Source organism: Empidonax traillii, unplaced genomic scaffold (genome assembly GCF_003031625.1).
Source record: "Empidonax traillii isolate 1590-97213 ecotype Southwest subspecies unplaced genomic scaffold, ASM303162v1 scaffold1203:size352318, whole genome shotgun sequence".
Lineage (NCBI taxonomy): Eukaryota > Metazoa > Chordata > Aves > Passeriformes > Tyrannidae > Empidonax > Empidonax traillii.
This window is the reverse complement of record NW_020956396.1, coordinates 245,269-264,746: the sequence shown is the minus strand read 5'-3', so window position 1 is coordinate 264,746 and position 19,478 is coordinate 245,269. Positions and strand designations below refer to the sequence as shown.

At 50.0% G+C, this 19,478-nt stretch overlaps 1 protein-coding gene across 1 annotated transcript in view; it reads right to left on the bottom strand.

Moving 5' to 3' along the window:
- GPD2 (glycerol-3-phosphate dehydrogenase 2) overlaps nucleotides 1-15,965 on the bottom strand; it is a 43,167-nt gene extending 27,202 nt beyond the window's left edge. The window contains exons 1-4 of the mRNA XM_027905776.1: nucleotides 15,850-15,965; nucleotides 5,831-5,938; nucleotides 2,006-2,171; nucleotides 261-385 (exon numbers count right to left, since the gene is read on the bottom strand). Of these exons, the coding sequence (XP_027761577.1) occupies nucleotides 261-385; nucleotides 2,006-2,171; nucleotides 5,831-5,932 (393 nt within the window). The 5' untranslated portion in view covers nucleotides 5,933-5,938; nucleotides 15,850-15,965. The remainder of the gene's footprint in view (nucleotides 1-260; nucleotides 386-2,005; nucleotides 2,172-5,830; nucleotides 5,939-15,849) is intronic.
- Between the last annotated feature and the right edge of the window lie 3,513 nt (nucleotides 15,966-19,478).

Below are 19,478 nucleotides of genomic sequence, written 5' to 3'. Positions count from 1 at the left end.
TCATCCTGAGAGCAGCCCTGTCTCTGTCTCCCTGGCCCCAAATCCACAGCCTACAAGGCCTGGCCACTGCACTGCCCAGCGGAGGACCGAGCCAAGGCAGCAGCCTGGAAAGCTCCCTGGGAGAAGACACTTCCCATGCACAGTGCCTGTGGAATACAACAGCCAAGCAGTGAAAAAAAATCAAAAGGAGACCCGGATCTAATTGGGACAGGGGAAGTGTCTCCAGCAATTCTTGCTTAACAACCAGCACAAACAATTACCTGCTCGAAATCCAACTTCATGATGGCCTTCTGGAGGTACCTCACTCCACCGTGGATCAATTTAGTGCTCCTGCTGCTGGTCCCCGATGAGAAATCATATCTTTCTAGAAGGGCTGTTTTTAGTCCTGTGTTACCAGAAAACCAAATTAACTTCTTAAATTACACAATTTGTATGTAATTCATTAAAGACACTTCTCTAGGGTAGAGACAATCACAAGAAAAATTACTCTGTACATGGATAAATTTGTATTCAAAGTGTAGTGCACTGTCTATATTGTAATGAAAAATTTTAGCCTCCTTCCTGAGGGAAAAGTCAAACCAGAACTTAAACAGAAGCACATTAAAACCTGGCTATTTCACAATGGAAAGGCATTACGGCACATTACGGGGGCCACGCTCCCGCAAGCAAATGAGAGCTCGGATGCACGGCAGGAACAGAGGGCTTGCATGGACACTTTTAACTCCTTGCAGCAGAGAGCTCTGCACCTCCTGCACTAACAATTTAAACAGCATTCCAGAGAGGGAGACAAACAGCAGCTTTGCTTGCTTACAGTTTGCCTGAGAGGTGCCCAAAACCAGGCGAGAGCAGGCCCTGGGCACTGCCAGGGAGAGCTCAGAGAGCGTGGGCACACCCAGAATCCTGACACACCCAGGAAATATCTGATCAGGCTTTTCACAGAATCCTTGAGCTGGAAAAGCCCTCCAGGACCATCAAGTCCATCCCCTCCCTACCTTGTCCCCAGCCCAGAGCACTGAGTGCCTTGGACACCTGCAGGGCTGGGCACTCCAAACCTCCCTGGGCAGCTGTGCCACTGCCTGACCACCCTTTCCAGGAGAAATTCCTGCTGATGTCCCACCTGCCCCTCCCCTGGCACAGCTGGAGGCTGTTTCCTCTCCTCCTGAGCCTTCTTTTCTCCAGGCTGAGCCCCCCCAGCTCCCTCAGCCCCTTCCCTTCCCTGCACACGCTCCAGCCCCTGCGTGTCTCTCTTGTCATGAGGGGCTCAGAACTGGACACAGCACTGGAGGTGCCTCAGTAGTGTCCAGCAGAGATTTTAACATCTATTGGTCTCCCAAAACTTTTATGTCCTTAAAAATATCTAATTATTACCGATAACTTCCAAAGATCAGAGCAAGATATCTTTGTCAAACGTGACTGAAGATTAATGGACACAATCAGAAATAATTTGGTGAAGATTTATCAAACACATGAAAAGCAAAATTTGTTGTTAAGTGAAGCAAACACAATAAAAGAGCAAGTTCCATGAATGAACAGCAACGAGACACAACTCATTAACCAAATGCCCAGGAATATTTCACACCTCAGAAATCTACTGACATAATCAGAATATTCAAGAAAAGGATAAACAGAGATTAACTGTAATAATTTCTACCTGCTTTACAACTGCCTTTTCTGCCACAGTGCACTGGTGGAACTTTCAGTGCATTTGCTTAAACTCACTTTCCCTTGTGCTTTCCTTATGTTAAGGCTCCACAAAAAGTTAACACCAACCCTGCTGTTCCTGGGAGCCTCTGAAGCCATTTACCAGCTAATGCCCCCAAGGTGGGGCAATGGGAGCAGGGATCTGCTGTATGGACCTCCTTCAAGTTCACTGTACCTCCTGAGAGCAGCAGTTGTACAACCAGCACTCAGGGTACACCTCCTATACCTTCACGTGGTTTTGAAAAGCCAGTCTGATAAGTTTATAATAAAGAATAAACCTGCAGCTGAACTCCCAGGCCCTTACCTCTGGTGGCTGCATCCAGAGCACAGCCACAGCCCGTTGCTCCTCCTCCTATGACAATGACATCAAATTCACTGTTGGTTTGCAGGGCCAAAATCTGCTGTTCTCTCGTGGGGAGATGGTTCTTTACTGGAACAACCTCTGCAGCCTGAACCTGCACCAAGGCACCCTGCAGAGATTAAACACAGCCCATGATAAAGGGAAATAAAGGGAAAAATTAAGATTTAGGAAAACCAAAGTTTGGCAATTCCTAGCATGACCACTGTTTTCTCCCAAACACGGTGCCTGTGGCTCCCATGGGCTGCCATCCTTCCCCCAGCCCAGCCCTCCTGGGGCACAGCCTGCCTGCCAGCACCCCAGAGCTGCACTCAGCGCTCACCCAGCTGTGCCCAGGCTCGGCTGCAAAGGCTGGGAACAAAGGTCTCCTCATTAGGAGCTGTTTAAAGCCAGCTCAGCCCTCAAACAGAGCCGGGCTCCCGGTGCTCCAGGCACACACAGACAGCGAGCGGGGAGGCAGGGAGGTGAATCCTGATGAGCCTCGCCATTAGTCTGCCCTCGCTCTCCCGTGTTTACACACCAACCTGTGGCTGCTGGCAAAGATCACGGGCTGAGGGACAGAGTTTGGGTGCTTCAGAGCAGTTCAGCTGCCACGTTATCCATTTGGCCGTGGAATTATTCCCATTCCCACCTACTGCTGCCTCTTTCCCCACTCTCTCCCCAGCCCCGGCCTCTCCAGCAGTGCCAAAAGCTTTTACATCCCACAGAGTATCGCAGAAAGACACCACTGAAGGTGTACAACTTAACTTCAGGAAAAAAAGAGAACACCAGAAAAGCCACACTCAAGAGTACAAGAAGTACTGGTGTCAGTTGGGTTTGACTCTATGGTTTGGTTTGATTTTAAACACATTATTTACAACAAATGGCTTAAAGCAGAACCAGAGCAGAGTCCCCAGCATCCAGCCCCTGGTATTGCCAGAGTCTGGAGATTAGCCCTGGAATATAAGCAGAGTGATTAGCACGAGGAATTGATATAGATATGATGCATCTTGCTGTCAATTAAATGGGGGAGTGAAGAAAAGCTGCACACAGGGATTCCATCTGCAGTAACGTGATTAGTTTGGCAGTGAACAAGTGTGTTTACTGAAATAAGCAATTGCTGTTTATATCTACAATTTCTCAGGCAAGAGTTCCCTGAATGGTTTTGATTACACTCTTAGTGAGAGGAATTTAGTTTGGCAGTTTGAATTTAATCATCAAGTTATAAAGTGATCTAGTAATCCATAAGCCAGGGCTCTTGTTAATTTGCTACTGTAAATCTCCAGGTAGGTTTGCAGAGTCAGATTCATCATCCTTACTCACTTAAAAAAATCAAGTAATTAAAACTCCCCTAAGCAGCCCCCAATGCATTATCATATCATCTCACTATTGGATTCACCTTGCTGAGCAACTCCCACTGACCAACAACGCACTTCCACACAGGGAAGAGAGGGTTGGGAAAGGACAACAACGTCTTCACACCGCACACCAAAGCAGCGCCTTTCCCCTCGGATTGCAGGGAGGGAGGGGAAGAAAAGCCATCAGTGGTCTCTCCAGCTCAACTTGGCACATCCCAGAACATCCCATCACACCTCGCCCAGCAATTCAGGAAGCAAGAGCATCTGGTATTTCCACTTCTCTGTCACCACCCGTGTTGGAAGTGCTGGTGAAACAGCTGGCAAAGGCTCACTGTGTCACCTGGGCATTCAGGGGCTGGGGATTTGGCCCAAATCATGGAATCCCACACTAGTTTGGGTTGGAAAGGACCTTAAAGCTCATCCCATCCCAACACTTGCCATGGGCAGGGACAACTTCCATCAGCCCAGGCTGCTCCAAGCCCTGTCTAACCCAGCCTTGGACACTTCCAGGGATCCAGGGGCAGCCACAGCTTCTCTGGGCAACAACTGGTTTACAATTTACAGTGGTAACACTGAGAAAATATCAGTCTACATATACTCCTGCTTTACCCAGGAGCAGTTCTGGAGGGACCAGTTTCCTCAGTCCCTGCACCACCTGCTGCCCTCAGCAGCTCCAGCCAGTGAAGCTGCACCAACTCGACCAACCTCAGCAAGGGAATGGATATTCCATGTGAAAGCTCCACTCCTGGGTGTTCTCTGAACGAGGTTTGGCTTGAATTAGTGTCACTCCTGCTTATTCCCTCACACAGAGCACTGTGCTCTCCCAGCCTATTAATTCAGTGACTATCCCAGGGATCAGGTTACTGGAAAAGACACCAAAGTGCAATACCCATCTATCAGCTCCTGAGTTAAATCCAGCCACAGTTCTGTCATGTCAACACCTGTCCCTGTCCTCCCTTTGCTCAGCAGGGACCATGTGTGGTCAGGAGACCCAACACACAACCAGGGCCAGGATCCCTGGAAGTGTCCAAGGCCAGGTTGGACGGGGCTTGGAGCAACCTGGGCTGGTGGAAGGTGTCCCTGCCCGTGGCAGGGGGTGGAACGAGATGAGTTTTAAGGTTCCTTCAAACCCAAACTGTTGTGGGATTCTGCGATTCAACTGCAGTTGCAGAAATGTGCTCCAAAATGTCAGCACATGTGTGTGTGTGTGTAGGAAAATCAGCTGGGATGAAAATCAGCTGGGATATAAATCTTGAAAACCAGGACAGACCTGGATCGGTGGAGTGTTTTGTTTCCAAGGTGTAAACACTTGATACATGGCCCAGGTTAGGGGTGCTGCCTGTGCCACTCTCCTCTCAGCACACCCAGCAAGGACAACGTCAACTTCTCCATCAGAAGCAGCACTGTCAGCTCCGAGCGAGGCAGGAAGCCCCATGGGGAGCTCACTTGAGAGCTGGGGTTTATTTTCTGCAACAGTATCTGAAGCCATAAGGATCCTGGCTTATCCACTTCCAAGCTAGGCTCCCCAGAAATGAGTCATCTCATTCCCAGCTGCTCCTCCTCCCCACAGAAACGGCCAGAAGAGGGATTTAAAAGCCATGCAGAAGTGGCATGTGGGGACAGGGGTCAGTGGAGGGGGAATGGTTGGACTCAGCCTGAGAGGGCTTTTCCAGCCTACATAAGTCTGTGGTTCTGTGATGGGGAAGGGAGTTGAAGAGCACGGCCACTCTGACCCTGCTGTGAGCAGCAGATACCCCAGTGAAGCCCATTTCCCACAGCAGCAAGATCCAGCACACAAACTGACACTGGAATCTCCTGCAGCCTTCTGCTGCCACTGCCTGACTGCTCAGCAGGTCTCCAACACCCTCCTTCCCTGCAGGGAATTCACTCTGGCAGTGCCACAGCGACCTGGGGCACAGCCCTGAAGTGAGCCCCGAGCCCAGCAGCGCCAGGGCTGTGCCCACCAGGGACAACAGGAGCCGTCCCACAGCCTTCCTTGGCACAGATCCTGCCTCCAAACCGCTTCCAGCCTCCTGAGCTGAACAGGAGGTGGCACCACCACTGTTTTGGAGCCGAGATGTTCAGAGGTAGCGCTGGTGGTTTCACTTCCACCTTCTAAGCCTGAAAATACTGTCCAGACTCAGAGCTTATACTTCCATCAGGACTTTCCACTCCTCCTGCAGCCAAGCAAAATCCCCAGTAGCACCCAAAGGTCACTTTTTAAACACCAAAAATGATTTACAAGCACCACACTTCCCCAGCAGTCACAGAGCCGTGACGGTGAAGCAGCTTTAATGCCAAGATCAGCGCCTGCCAAACCAAGCCAAGAGGCTCTTGGCACCCCGCCCCAAACAGAACTCTTCCTACGAGCCTGACATACGCTCCGACAGATTTTAAGTTTCATATTTTATCAGAAATCATAATTAATACTTACGTGTTTGTTTCTATACTGAGAAAATTGAGAGAGGCCAAAAACTGTTGCTATGGCACCTCCTCCAATGAGAGCAGTTCCTTTCACTGCCTTCCGAAATGCCATTTTTTACTGGAAGACAAGAAGATAAAAATTAAATCAGCACATTTACCATGTCAGGATCTGGGCTACACAGGAGAGACCATTTGCAGAAGCTGATGACAATGTTGTGACAAGTTGAAATTTAGAGTAGCAATGTCTTAATTAGCAATTTTCATTGCAATATTAATAATTTCTAAACAAAGTCTAGACAGAGACAAGCCGGAGTGCTCTGGTGCTTGCTGTGAAAGCTGAATGACACGGGTACTCAGATCTGAGGAGATCTGTACACACCCACCAGTGACACTCCTGTCTGTGACAAGTGCTTCCAACACCATGGCAAAGGCAGACCACGAACACCAAATCCTTATCCCAACACCCAAGTGGATCTGCTTCACATCATCACTCTTAGCTCCCCTCCCATCCCATCAAACTCCTGCTACAACCCCCTTAGCCTAAGAGCACTCCATCCTGCTTTCCAGTCGGGAATTACACACCACACAGCCCATCCTACCCCGCAACGGTGTCTGCTCAGGACGCAGGTCCCTCAGCGAGAGGCAGCAGCACAGACAGGGACAACACTGAGCGGCTGCAAAGCAGCACAGCACTTTATCATCCAGCTCCAGAGGGTTTAAAACCAGCCCTATGTGGGTCAGGCCAATTCTTAATAGACCCAGTGTTCGGATCCTGAATGAAAAATTTGCATGGGACTGACCTGAATCTTAAGCAGGCACAACCCACTCCATCCTCCCCGGCCCGTGGGGCTCGTGTCATGCTGGGGACAACACACATCCCGGGAGAGGGACTCCTGGCAGCTCCATGGACCCTCTGGACATGGACACACCTCTGCCCAGGGCACACACTGCCCCAGCAGCCCAAGATAATGGATTTAGCACCAAGAAAGCTCAAAGCAGACATGGGCAGTGTGAGCAGTCCCGTGCCAACAGCAGAACACCAGCGGATTGACAACACGGCAGGAGCAGCTCCGGGCCAGGAGCAGGGGCCAGGGCAGCTCCCCATTCCAGGGCTGGGCTGGGGGGCCCTGCAGCCTCCCCTGGGGCTTGTCAGGACACAGACACACCACCAGGGCACTTCACTGACCTGCTTGTGTGCCTGCACATGCTGTACACAGAGACATGTGCCCAGGCTGGATTGTCCCAAAGGAGGGAATCCTTCCCTGGGAGGGTGGGCAGGCCCTGGCACAGGCTGGGCAGAGAAGCTGTGGCTGCCCCTGGATCCCTGGAAGTGTCCAAGGCCAGGTTGGAGCAACCTGGGCTGGTGAAAGGTGTCCCTGCCCATGGCAGGGGGTGGCACTGGATGGGCTTTGAGGTCTCTTCGCACCCAAACCTCATTCCTGTAAGCACAGCCAACACTCATCCCTGCTTCCTGTGCCCTCGCTTACACCTCTCCTAGCACTTTGAAAACCAGGGACATACCTGCCAGAGTTACATCATCACCCTTTCATGGAATTAGAGCAGCACACAGTACACAAACCACTGACTAAAAGCCTCAGTGACCATTGTCTGCACCAGCTGGCTTTAAAAAATGCAGCTTCCTAGACAACTCGGAAAGTATTTTTTTTTTCAACAAGAAAACCATTATCTTAGGACTGCAAGTTTTACTGGGCCTTTTTAATAGGCATTTTATCAATACTTGTAAAAAAGACGAAAAAACAAACACCCCTCCAAGTTTTTAAAACTGAAGAAATGTTGTAGAAATACTTGACCTTTATGCCTTTAGTTTTATATTAAAAAATATTACTGCATCAACCTAAATCTGTAGTTTCTGTCATTGTCAATCACGCTAGAAATGCCACTGTACACATACTAAAAGAAATCAGTCAAAAATCCCTTGAAGTTGTGTAGTAGATTTCTAAATTGTCTGTGGGACAATTCTGCACAACTTTATGAAATCAGTCAGGAGAAATCAACTCCACACTCACTCCAGTCCCGAGTTACAGACACCTTCTGCTGTTTGTCAGCACCCAGCAATCTCTACTGCCAATTCAGGCCATTAACTGTCCCTGTATGTACCAATAAAGGACAGCCAGCCTTCAGAATTGAATTAATTCCTTTATCCCGTTTACAGCAGCTCGGGGAACACCAAAGGCAAGCACTGGGCACGGCCACGGGGCAGGCACATTGGGAATAGGGTCAGGGTGGCTCCCAGCACGAGCTGACCCTGCTCTCACTGTGGGTACAGCCGTCCTAACCACACTGGAGGGACACCAGATGTGCCACAGGGAACAGCTGTGCCACTCTGATCCCGCAAGTAACACTTACAGCACACAAAGGGGCTGGGTGCTGGCTGTACAGGAGGGACTCCCCTCTGCTCACTTGCCACCAGGGGCGTGTGGCATTAGGTCTCCTCAGAGCTGAGAGCCCGATTACAGGCAATTCTCCAGAGAAAGCAACTCTCCCAGGAGCCCTGCTGCTCAAACTGCCACATCAATCTTGCTCACCATTCCTATGAGAAGCTTATTCAGGGACAGAAAGGAAAACAGGGCTTAACAAACCACTCCAGTGCAAAGCCAGACGGGCATTCCAACCTGCAGACGGTGCTTTTACAGTTGGAACAGCTCGGCTGCATCCCAGGAACCCAGGAACCCACATTTGGGAGGTCTGAGCCACGTGTCTGGATGAGGCTGGCTGAGCTTGGCACGTTAGCAGGGGCTGCAGAGCCCCAACAACCCTCTGGCATCAATGTGCCAGGCTGGCCTGGGCTCTGCTGGGGCACAGAACCTCTCCTGCGGCTTCCTCTGGAAAGGAACAGCACTGCAGGTGGGAAATGGCACACAACAAGGCTCCTCTGGGCAGGAGGACGGATCAAACACCGCCCCAGCAGCCACAAAGCCAGAGACAAATCAGAGGCTCCAAACATACACTTGAGGGGTTTCCTCTAGCGCCGTCCCAGACGGCTGGGAAAGGCTGCTGTCAGCTCCAGAGCACAGAGGAATGGGGAGGGAATGCAGCCCATGTCATTCCATGAAGGCTGCACCCAGGGAAGAGCCTACGCTTCCAAACCCGTCCTGTTCTGTGAGCAGGTACTGACACCTGCCCCTCTTCCGAGCTGAGATCAACGGCTTGTGACGGAAACAGAACTTCATTTTAATGGCAATTATAACAGCAACCAGCATGAGAAGCACTACAGTCAGAAATAAGTCATCTTTCCATCACACAAATATTCTGAGTCACCTTTCAAAGCAGCTCAAGCAGCGTACAGAGTGTTTTAGTGCTGTCAGCGCCATCTGACACTGTAAATCTGCGTGTTAAGCCTGACCCTTGGTTTTGATAGAGGCCATAAATGGCACCTTTGGACCCGTGCCCTCGCTTGGAGGGTGGGCTGAGGTCCCTGACAGGCTCTAGAACAAGCTGTGGCAGGAGCAGGAGCCCTTGACTAGCACAGGAGGAGCCAGGGGCATGTGACAAGCAGTGGGTATTGCACAGAGTTATCTGCCCAAGCAGTTCAATAACCCCGGGGAACAGTTCCCAGGGAACTGGCTGAGTGTTGGTAAAGATCCACAGGGACATCAGCTCCGAGTGGTACTCAAGGTTCCTGATAACAAGAAACAGCCCTTAAACTTGAAAGGAAACAAAGGGGCAGGGGGAGTTAGTCTATGTGAAACAGAAACTACACAAAAGATTTGTCAGCACAAGTTCCCACTTTCAGTTTCCAGAAGTTAAAGAAGTTAGTAACACAAACCACCTCGCAGTAGGAACTGCTCCCTCCTCAGTGCATTCCTTAGCCAGTAGGTCCCCATGCAATAGCCACCCCCAGAGGAGTGTCCCACTCCAGATCCAGGCTGATGACCAGCTCCCTGCCCCAGCAAGGTCCCCAGTGACCTCACCAGCTATCAGATCCTGGACCTCCTGTGCCACGGGCAAGGGATCCCCTTCATCCTTTAATACCCTCCTTACACTGCTCCACTTTCAGCCCCCTGGTTCAAACCCAAAAACCTACAAAGCACCACTTACACTCTGTTTTTTAAAGAATGGATTTCAACACCTGTCATCATCAGAACAGAGCATGCCACGTGCCAAACCTCGGCCACGCGTAGCCCTCACCAGGCTGGACCCATGGGAGGGACCTGCCTGCCTTCCTTCCTTCCTTCCTTCCCGGAATGCCTGGCCCAGGCAGCTGCCAGGCTGTTGGCTGGCTGTCACTGGGAGTTGTGTAACCCACTCCCACCCCAGACAACAGGCGACTGAAAGGGAAGCACCGCAACCACCAGCACTGCTGTCCTCAGGTACTTTCTGATGAGGAGGACATGGGGCTGGATCTGAGCAGCACACAGCCAAAGATAGGGGAAGGAATGAGAGGAATGAGGGTAGGGTGGGGAATTCAGCCCCAGGACCACAAGTTGGACCACAGCAAGATGCTGGTTTAGCAGCAGCGAAGGCACAGATGGATCCAGGCGGCACAGCTCCGCCACGGGAGCGCGTGCCACCATCAGACACAGAACCTGGTAAATTAAGAGAAGAAACCCAATCTGTTCTGCTGTGTATCTGTGTGCCTTGCGAGGCCATTACCATGGAATCCGGGTGCTTCGCATTCCATCTCCAATGAACACATCTAATAAAGTGAGTCACTCAATGCGAGAATTAAAAATAGAAAACTTATAATCATCTCCACTACAGTTTGCATAACTTGCCATTGGGGCTGGAGCACCGTCTAATCCCTCTTTCCCCTTCCTTCCCAAGGCCTCAGGTAAGTCTGGGATGATGAAAGGCCCAGACTGATTTCCCTCCGGGCTGAGCAGAGCCCTGCACCGGCCCTGCTCCTCCAAACAGCTGCAGTCCTGCCCTCAGCTCCCTCTAATCCAGCTCTCATTCCTCCTGAAAGACTACTTAGCAGGTGGCCACGGTGACAGAGCAGCAGTAGAGCCACAGTCAGTTCTGCCTGTGGGTCACTTCAGCCCTGAAAGCTGCACTGTTCTGTTATTGGCAGTTTGCAGGGTGTGTCATGGCACGAAGAGGCCAAATAATGAGAAAAAGGGGATATAACCAGAAAATAACCCAGTTAGCATCCCCTTAAGCTGGTCATCCACCAGCTGTCTCTCGTTTACCTTTGAGAAGCCTGGAGTGGTTATTGTTGCACAGGATGCCAGGCCAGACTAACTGATCAAAGCCCAAACCAACCCGAAGTGGAGATCCTTCCCCTGCAAGATCTCTGATGAAGGACAGCACATCCAAGGAAGAGTTCCAGTGGTTCCCAAATGCAGCATGGCAGTGTCCACCCTCCAGATCCTCTCCAAAAGCCCCTCCGATGGTTTTCCAGATTCTCAGCACAACTTTGGGCCCTGTGATTAAAGCCATTATCCAAGAACCACCTCTCAAACCAAGCACAGCATCATAACCTGCAACACCCAGACACCTCCCCGTGTCACTGGTCCCTTTCAGTCCCAGACCATCCAGAGATTAATAAATTCCTGCACACAGAATTTAAACCCCCAACATCCCCCCAGGCCACCCAGCCCTGACAAGCGGAAGCCAAGCTTTACCATATGGGGAAAATCCTTCCCACGATCCAGTGCAGGCAACCAGCTCAGCTCTCATGCCCAAAAGTGGCTGTAGCACTTGCCAGGCACAAAAATAAAGGAAAAACAAAGCAGAAAATAGGCGTCCTATCCTCATTCCTCCTCGTAGTCCCACTGTTTCCAACTACTTCATCTGCCTTCTGTACTCAGACACCAAGATATTCCCACCCTTCACTTACATGACTGAACAACTGCTCTACATCACTCCCATCCTACAAGGAACAAACTTTTTTGGCTCTTCTTTCCACTGTTTGCATTTTTAACCAAACCACTTCTTTTTCTCCTGTTTCATTACCCTGCTACAAAAAAAAAAAAAAAGGTTTTACAAATGCTGAGGGGAAAGGTTCGATGTGTAATTCCTTCTTGGGATTTCAATAGCTATAGTCTTGCCAGAGAGAGCAGCAAGTTCCTGGGAATGAAGCAATATCACAGACAGGGATGGCTGTAATCCCAAGGACTGTACCTAAGGACTAACAGGAGTACAAAGGAACACCAACGTCAACGAGTATTTGGAGCCTTCCCACCATACAAACATCACAATATGTTTACCAAGTTCTAGATAAAAGTATTTCAATTCCCTCCTGTCCTACTGGAAGGAGTGGGAAGCCTCATCTCCAGCCTGAGCACTGACTAATGTGTGCAGGATGATTTCCATACCTTTGTGTTCTTGTGCAAATGCAGTTTCAGCTTAAACAGTTCAAAAAGTCCTTTTTGCCTTCCCTGTTGGTTAATATCCAGAAAATCCACCACACACAACACAAACAACATAAGCCAATTATTGTAATTAGAAAGAAATGTTCTTGTTAGTGACAGCTAATTTATAGCTGTTCACCCTTTTTTTCTGATATTATTTCCCTCATTTTTAATGCAGATATTTGAATAGACAGTCTATCAGTTCAGCTTGATCCTAATGTTGGTTTTCTTTCCCCTCCCCAGTCAAGCACTCAGGGAGCAAGGATTAGAAGGTGTTTTGCTTATTACAAGACTGGACATAGACCTTCACATACAAACAGGAACCTGCTCAAAAAATAGCTCCAAATTAGGTGATTACTTAGGTGTGGCAAGGAAGTAGCCTAGTTTTATGTCCTGGGATAAAGATTGAGACCTGATAGCACATGTAAATCTAATCCCAGAGGAGGGGCCTGCCTTCAGAACCACTTTGAAATCAGAACCAGCGCTCGGTCTGTGAAACCCTTTGCCAAGCACATCAAACAGCCCAGTCCAAGACCTGGTGCCCAGCGAGCAGAGAATCCTCACCGTGGGCTCCATCCACAGGGTCCAGCTGGGACTCAGGGCCAGTTCCCCTGGAAACCCCTTGGAGACACAGTTACACATTTGCTCGGGAACCTGGCTCAGAGATGGTTATTTAGGGACAGGGAACGTTTCCAGAATCAATACTGTGATACTGTGGAAGAGCTTTGATTACTGTCTGTTTGTTATGTAATAAGAACTGCTTCCTAAAGTAAAGCTTTCTGGCAGGAATGGGCTGCATCTACATCTCTAAGAGCTCATTAGTGGAGCCCCAAACCCAACAGCTGCTGCTGAAAGCAGCCTCTGTGTTCTCTGTGCTCTGCATTGTTTACTGCCAGTACCTCCAGTCTGGACCACAAACACCCAGGAAGCAGGGGAAGCATCCTCCACTTTTGTTCCATTTGCTTCAGCTTTGTTTTTCCAGCCTCTAATTTTTATTTCACAGAATCCCAGAATCACTTGAGTTGGAAAAGCCCTCCTAGCCCATTGAGTCCCCCCTGTGCCCCATCCCCACCTTGTCCCCAGCCCAGAGCACTGAGTGCCACGGCCAGGCCTGCCTTGGACACCTCCAGGGCTGGGCACTCCAAACCTCCCTGGGCAGCCCCTGCCAGTGCCTGACCACCCTTTCCAGGAGAAATTCCTGCTGATGTCCCCCCTGCCCCTCCCCTGGCACAACCTGAGGCCGTTCCCTCTCCTCCTGTCCCTGTTCCCTGGGAGCAGAGCCTGACCCGTTCCTGTTTGCCCAGCTTGGCCGTGGTCTCCCGCTCTCCCAAGCCACCCAACAAGCAGGGCCCAGAGGCTCCCAGGAGGGTGGCAGGAGCAGGGATCAGCACCCTCCTGCTCACATCCTGCGCTCTCCTCAGCCACAGGAGCACACCCACAATGACACAGCTACCCCTGGAAAAGTGCAAGTCCAAACTAACAACCAGAAGGCCAAGAACATACAGTAGATTAGTTAATCTACACAACTAGACTATCAGAGCTCTGGGTTAGACTGAGGGCAGCACAGGCCATAAAAAGGGAAAACAACTCCCCAGGTCCCATTGACAGCACCAAATAAACAAGCACCAGAGTATGAGGAAGCTGTTGCTTAACTGAGCTGCTTGGAAACACCAAGCCCTGTTTTGAAACCATCCACGACGAGTGGAAGGAGAAAGTCACCAATGCAAACCGATGGCAGAAAAAACACATTTCTCTGAAATATTTCCCAAAGCTTGCAGAGACTTGTGTGGAGACAAAGCAGGCAGCAGCGAGGAGCCTGTAGGAGCTGTCCTTTGGGAAACTGCTCTGCATGAGTGGCCTCTGAACCCACCACATCCAGACAGCTTTCCGTGTTCCCATCAGTGACAGTCACCAGGAAGAAGTGGAGCCCTAGGGAAAATACTACATCATGCAGCAAGGCCTAGCTCACAAAGTTATTATTACTGTGCTTCTGTACCTACACAGAATTAAGCAAAACAAAGTGTAAATCCACATATACACAAGCAAAGTAACACTGGTAATTACACGCAAGGTGTGTGCATAATCTTACATCGTAGGTGTGCCTGCTCAAAACTTCCATCCAATGTCAGACTAAGAAAATTGCTAATTGTCTAACGTTAAAATTAATAATATCCTGGTTGTTGCTGTTATAGAAGAGGCAACACTGGCCTTTGCTTTAGCTATTAACATGTAAAGATCCTGAAATACCAGACCAAGTCTTCTACCAGCTAATTGGAGGCGCTGCTCATCACTGAAAATTCCTGAGGAACTGCAACTACGAATAAGGGAGGAAAACGGAAGTGTAGAAAGGAGCAGGGAAGAGAAGAAAATGCAACTACTTCCGAGTGGAGCAGAGCCCCCACTTCCAGCAGCAGGTGAGAGGAGCTGCTGCCAGCACACCTGTATTCCCTGATTACTGCGACCAGCAGAGGAAGTTCAGCAGGGAGTACCTGGCTCAAATCCGAGCTCTCCACACACACATTTACACCCTTTCCCATAGTATCAGGCTTACAATCGTTTACTGATGGCTTAGTAGAGATAACAACTCAAAAAAGTTGAGGGCTTGATACGCTCCCACTCAGAAACGGTCCCACGAGTATGCTCAGTGCAAGTAGTAAGTTACTTTCGTTTTCCAAAGTTCTGTGTAACTACAGACATGTTATTTTTTTCCCCCCAGATTTCACATTTTTCCAATAACAGGAGATGCTGTTTCTACCCCCTCCATCCAAGAAAGAAAACACAGTGAAAGCGCTCTGCAACCCCCCTTGTTTGTTATATTTAGATACCTACAGGTGCTCAGGCAGCTGTCCATGGACAGCGAGACTGGGCTGGGTCGCTGTTAGTGGGACATTCTCAGGGAGCACAGGGACCGCACACACACGGGACAGCTCGACACCACTTCCACAAAACTGCCACACACTCCTTTTTTTGGCCATTTTTTTTTTTCCAACCAAAAGCTTAAATAAAACAGTGGGAGGAGGCTGGGACCACCTGTGAGTGAAAGCTGCTTGTGTAAGATCATGGAACCACAGAATGGTTTAGATGGGAAGGAATCTTAAATCCCATCCCATCCCACCCCCTGCCATGGGCAGGGACACCTTCCATCAGCCCAGGTGGCTCCAAGCCCCGTCCAGCCTGGCCTCGGACACTTCCAGGGATCCAGGGGCAGCCACAGCTTCTCTGCCCAACCTGTGCCAGGGCCTCAACACCCACAAACTGGGGAGGAATTTCTCCCCAATATCCCACCTACCCTTGCTGTTCTACGAGCCTTACGAGCAGAATCATAAAATCGCGGACTGGTTTGGGTTTGAAGGGACCTTAAAGACGCTCCAGTTCTATGGGCAGGGACACCTTCCACCAGCCCAGGGTGCTGCAAGCCCCGTCCAGCCTGGCCTGGACACCCCCGGGCTGGGGCGGGCAGAGCCCCCCGGCCCGCAGGGGAGCAGGGGCAGAGAACGCGTTAGATCCGCGCTCACACAGAGGCCCCCCGGGCTGGGGCAGGCAGAGCCCCCCGGCCCGGAGCGGAGCAGGGGCAGCGGGGTGCGCTGGATCCGCGCTCACAGAAAGGGCTCCCCCGCGTTCCCCCCGCGTGTCCGGGCCAGCCCCGCTCCCTCCATCGCCCCGCGCCACCCCCCGGCTCCGAACCCCGCTCGGAGATACCCCCACAGTCACTCACCCGGAGCCCGCGGTCCGGCGCGGGCGGCTCGGCCGGCGGCAGCACAAGGAAGGAGGGCGGCTCTGTGCCGCCCGCCCTCCGCCTGCAGCAGCCAGCCCGGCTCCCCCGAGCTCCGCCTCGAACACCGCGGGCACCTCCCCGCCCTGCCCTGCCCTGCCCTGCCCTGCCTTGCCCTGCCCGGGGCCGCCAGTGCGGCCTGGCCCGCCAGGAGGGGCCCGGCGCGGCCTCCTCATCCCCGGCCTCGCGTGGCGGGGGTCCCCGCCCGGGGCCGCCCCTCCCCGGGGCTGCACGGGCGGCCGCGCCGGAGGCCTCGGGCCCACGCGTGGGGCCCGGCGCTGCCATCCGCGCCGCTCCTCGTGGCCTGCAGCTGCCTGGGTGCCGCTTAAAGGCCGTAAACAACTGCAGGGGTTGGATTTCACGGGTTTTGCACAGTCAGGGATATTCAGGCCCCCGGTGATGGGAGCCGTGTTTATCCCCGGCGCATAAGTGCTCTTAAAAGGGAATAAGGTCTCAAGTGGCAGCTGGAATTTTTATATGTTCAGGCTTGGAAGCCCTCGGCTGTAGAGAAAGAATAGAAAACGAAAGGAAAAAGACCAGAAAATGATTAATTGGTGTATGAGGTTATGGGTTTTGTTTGGTGTTTTTGTTTGTTTTGTTTGGGGGGTTGTTTCTTTGTTTCTTGTTTGTTTTTGAGAGATCATGAAAAAGGAAGAAGAATTGGGGGGAAAAAAGGGATTTGAATGCAAGTTGTGGTGAATAATTGCAGCATGATCCGACACACACATGGTTCTGCAAGTGAATGCCTACCCATGTATGTGTTCTAACAAGTTCAGGGTGTGAATGCCTTCCCCATGTGTGTGTCCTAATGTGGCACAAAATGTTATCATTTCACGCATTTCTAACAAATATTCAAAACTTGATCGTAAGTTTGTTAGAACTGGGAAAATCCTCTGCCCTCCCACCCCTCAAGGGTGTTGTCTACCCACACGTGGCTGTGCTGTCAGTTTTAATTTATGGTCATTTCGTATTGACTCCAAAGAAAGCAGTGTAAGAGCACAAGATGTGTCTACATTCAGTGCCCAAGTGAACGTTTTCAGCACCCAGCACTGCTGTGTCTCATCAGCTCTTCCATACCAGCAAAATCTTGAAGGGAGTAGAAAATGAGAACGTTGTACTACTCCACTCATAAAGGGAAATCCAGGAGTCAGTGAAAACTTTGTAGGGATCACATTCCCCAAGCAATCTCACTTTTCAGGATAGGTTGTCCACATGTTCAAGTGCTGCTTCCAATGAACAGGGATGGGCTGTTCTCACTCCATTAGGCTTCTGTTCAACTACTGCTGTCTTTTTGCCTTAGTTAGTTTTCACCTCTATTTTTATCTAAGTTACTCATTGGCAAAGATTGGGCTTCGTAAGTTTGCAAAGTGAAAGATTTTTACAAGGTTAAGAAAAAAAAAAAAAAGAGATGCCTGAAAATACCGCAAAATTCATCCCTCTTGACTCTGCTTTTTATTTAATGCCTCGATGAAAATATTACCTCCTGAGTCTCCGTGTGTGTGGCCGAGTCCCCGGGACACCTGCCAAGACACGAATTTTAGATGCCCGAAATCATGTGCTCAGCAGGTGTAAATTGTGTGCAGGGAGAGTTCACCTTTTGTCCTGAACCCCAGAGGCAGTTTCTCTTCATTAGCAAGGGAAGATGGGGAAGAAGATTATCCTCGCTTCCTGACTGCATGCCAAAGTTATGTATCATAAGGAGAAAATCTGTTCATAACGTTCACAAATATGTTTGCTCCTAATCTGTCTTCAGGAAAGTGTCTTTGTGAGGAGCAAGGGGTGCTGGTGATCGCAGGAGAGCCGAGACGGAGGGATGGGAACAGACGCAGAATTTCTCCGCCGAGACTTTTTCCAGCGGGTTGCACGGTAGGTCCTCCCGTTGGAAAATAAAAGTACTTAGTCATGGCTGTGATTAAACATTGAGATTGTTCCCACCTCGGGCTGCGGGTGTCAGGTGTCAGTAGGAGTACAGCCCTGTGGCTTCCCGTGGGATGCTCAGTTTGCCAGTGAACCAGGAAGCGTTGCTGGTGTTTAAACGTTTCCCCTACACGCAACAGATAAATCCATCCGCTGTGTGTCCGAGAATGAGCAAGGGGCTCATTTTTCTATTAAAACTGCAGAATGTGTTATCATCGTAATCATGTCTGATTGTTCGCTGTTCCACCAAGATCCCACACCAGGGCTGAGCTACAGAAACAAACGCAAAAATTGCAGTTTTAAAAGAATAAGGTCACAGGGCGCGTTCTGTGTGGCAGAACAAGCACCATCATTAACTGGCCTCTCCCTGCAATGGCAGCACAGGCAGGGAGCAGAAGGAAGGGATGTGGACTATCCCTGTTTTTCTAGGGCAAACAGCCGAGCTAGGTCTGGCAGAAAACATGAATTTCCTTGTTAAAGAAAAGAAAGACAATATCTTTTAGAAAGCAGGGCTGCTTGGACTACTCAAGAGTAGTTATTTTATGGTTAAATGTTTAAAGATCTTGGTTGTGGCAGTAAATATATATTAAAAAAAAATTAATTAAATTTATTTCCTCTACATGTGCCAGAACGAGAGATTATATTCAGCAAATGCACTGCAAAAGGCTCTTTGGAATTTGTGCTGTATTATTTTTTGTTCTGAGACAAAGACAGACCAAAACCAGTCCTGGTGAGTATACACATCCACTGTTTATCCAGGTATTTTCTCCACTGAATTGATTAGGAAAACTTTAGAAAACCAGTTCAAAGATGTACAATCCCTTTGAAAACCCCAGCCTGATATCCTGATATATTATCAGTGCATAATGAATAAAGAGAGGATTTGAGTCTCCTGTTCTCTTCTAGTACCCATTTCCCTGGCATTGCCTGTCTGATGGTGTTCCTTTGGGACCATTTGGATGGGATCCGGAATGAACATTTTCAGGGTGTCCATGGGTTTATGAGGAACTTGCACAGATTTCCAGCAAAATCATCAATGGTTGTGTTGGGGGAAGTTATTTTAAATAACCATGTATATCATTGTCAATTTGGTTTTGGTGACCTTTAGTGATCCAGAACTGTTCCATTGGGAGAAAAGGGATATTGGAAAATCCCTGTGTTTCCCCTTGGCTGGCATCTGAAACAATCAGCATTCCTGGCTGTAAATGGCTCCTCTCAGTGTCCAAAGCCCGCAGATGGGATATCTCACCCCCTCTTCCTTTAGCACCGTTTTTGACCACACCAGCCATCCTGCAGCTCCCCTGGAATTTCAGATCATACCTTTTTCATCCACAGGAACATTTTTCCCTGCAGATTTAAATAATTAATTGGGACGTGCCTAGTGGGTCTTGAGCTAAACTTCAGGGAGGCAGCAGATACGTGTGACCAAGTGACCTTTTGCTGTCCTGCTCGTCCCCGCGCTCGCGCTGTGCTCAAAGGGACGCTGTCAAAATTGCTAGGCCTTAAAACTTTAACCCGCTCTGACAAGTTGTTCTACATTATAAGTCTTCCCTAAAAGATTACCACGATTGTTTTGTTTGTTTTGTTCCAACAGTCTTTGCTGAAGGCTCCACAATACGGCTTCATTTGTCCTTTTGGGTAGGTGGATATTTTTA